At 43.0% G+C, this 4,020-nt stretch overlaps 1 protein-coding gene across 1 annotated transcript; it reads right to left on the bottom strand.

The window, feature by feature from the left end:
- Positions 1–2,536: 2,536 nt before the first annotated feature.
- Positions 2,537–3,478, bottom strand: LOC108764476 (uncharacterized). Its single transcript, XM_018512744.1, has one exon. The coding sequence runs from the start codon at positions 3,476–3,478 to the stop codon at positions 2,537–2,539; it is 942 nt and encodes a 313-aa protein (XP_018368246.1).
- Between the last annotated feature and the right edge of the window lie 542 nt (positions 3,479–4,020).

The following is a 4,020-nucleotide window of genomic DNA, read 5'->3' as shown; positions in this document are numbered from 1 at the left end:
TGGCACATTAATGCCGCTTTAAAAGATCGATGCCATCTTTCAATCATTCCATTCGATTGGGGGTCGTAAGTTGTCCGGATCCGTTTAGCTCCTAATAGTTTTGCGAGAGCATTGAATAAAGCTGACTCGAATTGAGAGCCTTGATCTATTGTGATTGTTTTAGGTGTTCCAAAACGAGAAACCCAGACGTCGTAAAATGCCTTACAGACAGTCTCAGCTGACATGTCCTGTAACGGAACTGCCTCTGGCCAGCGGGTGTATCTATCGATGATCGTCAAACAATATCGGAAGTTGTTTACTTGTGGTAACACCACTAAGTCTAGATGAACGTGTTGAAATCGATGAGCTGGTGGGTCGAATTGCTGTAACGGTGGTTTATTGTGTTTTTGAATTTTACTCCGTTGGCAAGCCACACAGTTTCGAACCCACATGCGGCTGTCTGTTTTGATACTTGGCCAGACGTATTTTTGCTGTAAGAGTTTGCTCGTCGTTCTTCCGCTTGGGTGTGATAGATTGTGAATCGTCTCGAAAATTTTGTGTCGAAGATTCTTTGGAATGTACGGACGAGTGATATTTGTAGAAGTGTCGCAATATATCTCTTCTCCTGATTCGTGCTTGATTTTCTTGAGTCTTAAAGACGTATTTCCTCTTAATATTTCTTCCAGCTCTTCGTCGTTTTGCTGAGCCTCTTTGAGTTCTTGGGCGTCGACAATCGATGGTACAGATATGGCGTTGAGTCGTGAAAGTGCGTCTGCTACGATATTTTCTTTTCCGTTGATGTGTAATATCTCGGTAGAGAATTGTGAGATGAAATCGAGTTGTCTTAGTTGGCGTGGAGATGCTTTTTCTGGGTTTTGCCGAAAAGCATACACGAGAGGCTTATGGTCGGTTTGGATGACAAAATGGTGAGCTTCAAGGATATGCTTGAAGAACTTGATTGCTGCAAAGATTGCTAACAACTCACGATCGTATGCCGAATACCGACGCTCCGTGGGAGTCAATTTCCTGGAGAAAAATCCAAGCGGTTTCCAGGTGTCATCGATTTTCTGTTGCAACGTTGCGCCAATGGCTGAGTCTGATGCGTCTGTGATTAACGTCAATGGTGCATTTTCTGCTGGATGAGAGAGTGATACTGCCTGGGCGATGCTCTTCTTGCATTGTGTGAACGCCTCTTCTGCTGCCGGACTCCAGGGCACTTTTCTTTTGTCGTTTTTGCATGAATCCTTTAATAAATCGGTTAGAGGAATTTGAATATGAGCTGCTGACTTGATGCATGGTCGATAGTAATTGAGAATACCGAGAAAACGTCGCAGATCGGCAATGGTCTCCGGCTTACTGGCGTTTGCAATTGCTTCGACTCGATTGGTCGGTGGGTGGTATCCTTGGCTGTTTATAGAATAACCCAAGAAAAAGACTTCTGTTCGACCAATTTGACACTTACTGAAGTTGATGAAAAGTCCGAACTCTTTGAGCCGCTGCAGAACCAATCGCAGATGTTCTCGATGTTCTGTTTCGTCCGTTGATGCAATAAGTATGTCATCGATATAACAGAATGCGAAATCAAGGCCACGAAGGACCATGTCCATGAATCGTTGAAAGGTTTGCGATGCATTCTTGAGCCCAAAGGGCATGGCAACAAATTCGAAAAGTCCAAATGGCGTTGTCAAGGCCGTTTTTGGAATATCTTCTTGGGCCACCGGAACTTGGTGGTACGCCCGTTCTAGATCTAAGATTGAAAAGATATTTTTTTTATGAAGATATTCTGAGAAATTCTGTACGTGTTTGATTGGATATTTATCTGGTAATGTGATACCATTTAGCTTACGGTAATCGCCACATGGGCGCCAACCTCCAGATTTCTTTCGCACCATGTGTAAGGAACTAGCCCAGGGGCTGTCGGATGGACGACAGATTCCTTGTTCGAGCATTAGCTGGAATTCTTGTTTGGGTTGTCTTAGTTTCTCTTCAGATAGTCTGCGGGGACGTTGAGAGATCGGTGCTGCAGTTGTAACTATATGATGCACAGTTGCTTTTTGGCGATTTCCTTGACTCGGATGAGGTTTTGTGACGTCAATAAATTCCTGGAAGATATCAGCGAATTTGTTTAGTTTATCCAGAGTCGATAAATTGTGTGTGTTGGTAACACATACCATGCCGGACGTTGTTAAAGAGGTCGTCGTGTCGATTAGTCTCTTGTTTTTTAGATCTATGAGGAGACTGAATTTTGTCAGAAAGTCCGCTCCTAGTATGGCTGTTTTGACGTCGGCTATTATGAACGACCACTTAAATGCTCGCCGCAATCCGAAATCTAGTTCGCAATATTCACTGCCGAATGTATTTATTATAGTCTGATTGGCAGCATAAAGCTTTAATTCATCGGTTCGACAAGGAGAGCGAATGAAAGAACGAGGTAACACAGAAACTACTGAACCTGAACCTACCAGAAAACGCGTTTTGCTTTTTTGATCTACAATGTGTAGGCGGTGTTCTTGAATTTTATGCTTGCTATCGCTAATCGCCTCTGACGATAGCTTTTCTAGTTTTCCTGTGTTGAAAGTGTCTCGAAACTGCACGGTTGTTTGCATTTGCGTGCTTGTTTGCCATACATCGTGTGATAGTAACATATTGACTGTGAAAAGCCTTGAGATGAAGATCGATGTTTGACTTGATCTGTAGAACGGCTGCGTGACCGGCGTGGCATGTTTGCTTTTTTAAGACTTGTCATTAGTTCCGTGAACATTGTCTCTAGTTTGCTTACTCGCGTTGATACACTGTCTTCATCGTCTTGTTTTGCTCGGGATGTAGACGCTGCCATGACGTATGCTGGTGTTTGATGTTCGATGAGACGGTCTGCGATGATGGCCAGTTTTTCTAAGTCTACCCCCTCGCTTGCTGACAGTACACATTTTACCATTTCTGGCATTCGTCTCATCCATAATGTGTGGATAATGTCGTCTATAAGATTGTTCGCTGCTAAAGATCGCATTTTGCGTAAGAATTGGGATGGTTTCTTATCTGCTAGTTCGAGACCTGTTAATAGTTTTTGCAATTGTCTTTCTTTCGATTCAGTGAATCGTAGAATAATGTGATCTTTGAAGTGCTTATACTTATCTGTTGACGGTGGGTTTCGAAGAATGTCTGATACTTGAGTTAGATCTTCAGCGTCCACAGCAGCTACTACAGTATAATATTTCAATGTATCTGAGCGAATGCGGTGAGTATAGAACTGTGCTTCTACTTGCTCGAACCACAAGACGGGATCTTTTTTCCAAAATGGCGGTAGCTTCAGATTGCGTATCTCAACAATGCCGGTTCCACCTGTTCCGCCACCGCTTGTCGTATCTTGTAAGTTTTGATTGCTTCCGGCCTCTGAAGTCGCTCCCTTGTCATCTGCCATTGTAGTGTCTGATTGATCTTGAGATTGTCTGAAGTTCGTTGAGTAAGACGGGTCTCGTTGCGGTGTCCGATCAATCGGCATTCTTGATCATATGTCGTTTGGTTCTAGGCTTGTGGGCGCGCTCGTGCTGCAACTCGGGGTCACCAATTGTGGAAGTATTTGCTACAATAATGTCGTCACACAATATTCCACGAACGGAACGGATTACTTTATTCTTTATCGATACATCCATCTATCTCTCACTACTGCCAACCTCAACCAGCGCCCTAGAGGAAAATCCCCACTTGCTACATTGGTGTAGTTCTGGGAACTAACTGTTGCTTCCGCCGTCGCGCTGCAGTCGCCTGAGTTGCTTACTTTTTTCATCGGAATTTTTACTAATAGTATCAATACCATTAGGGCTGTATTCAGAAACGTTATCCAACTGCCTTCATGTATCGTTTCACCCTTGTTTTTCACCTAATATTAAACAAGGATGATACGCGGGGGGGTCATCACAGTAATACAGCCTAGGACAAATGAAAAAAAAGACTGGCTTACATTTACATGTTATACAATTTTATTCAAAAAGATAAAAAAATTGTATAGCAAAAACGTTTTTCGTTAAAGTAATATAAACATAT

The sequence above is a fragment of the Trachymyrmex cornetzi genome, unplaced genomic scaffold (genome assembly GCF_001594075.2).
Source record: "Trachymyrmex cornetzi isolate Tcor2-1 unplaced genomic scaffold, Tcor1.1 scaffold429, whole genome shotgun sequence".
Lineage (NCBI taxonomy): Eukaryota > Metazoa > Arthropoda > Insecta > Hymenoptera > Formicidae > Trachymyrmex > Trachymyrmex cornetzi.
Note: the sequence above shows the minus strand (reverse complement) of the source record. Positions and strands in the feature narration are given on the sequence as shown.

What these genes read in the sequence shown, in the direction of transcription:
- LOC108764476 (XM_018512744.1), bottom strand. Translation starts at nt 3,478, where the DNA reads ATGCCGATTGATCGGACACCGCAACGAGACCCGTCTTACTCAACGAAC.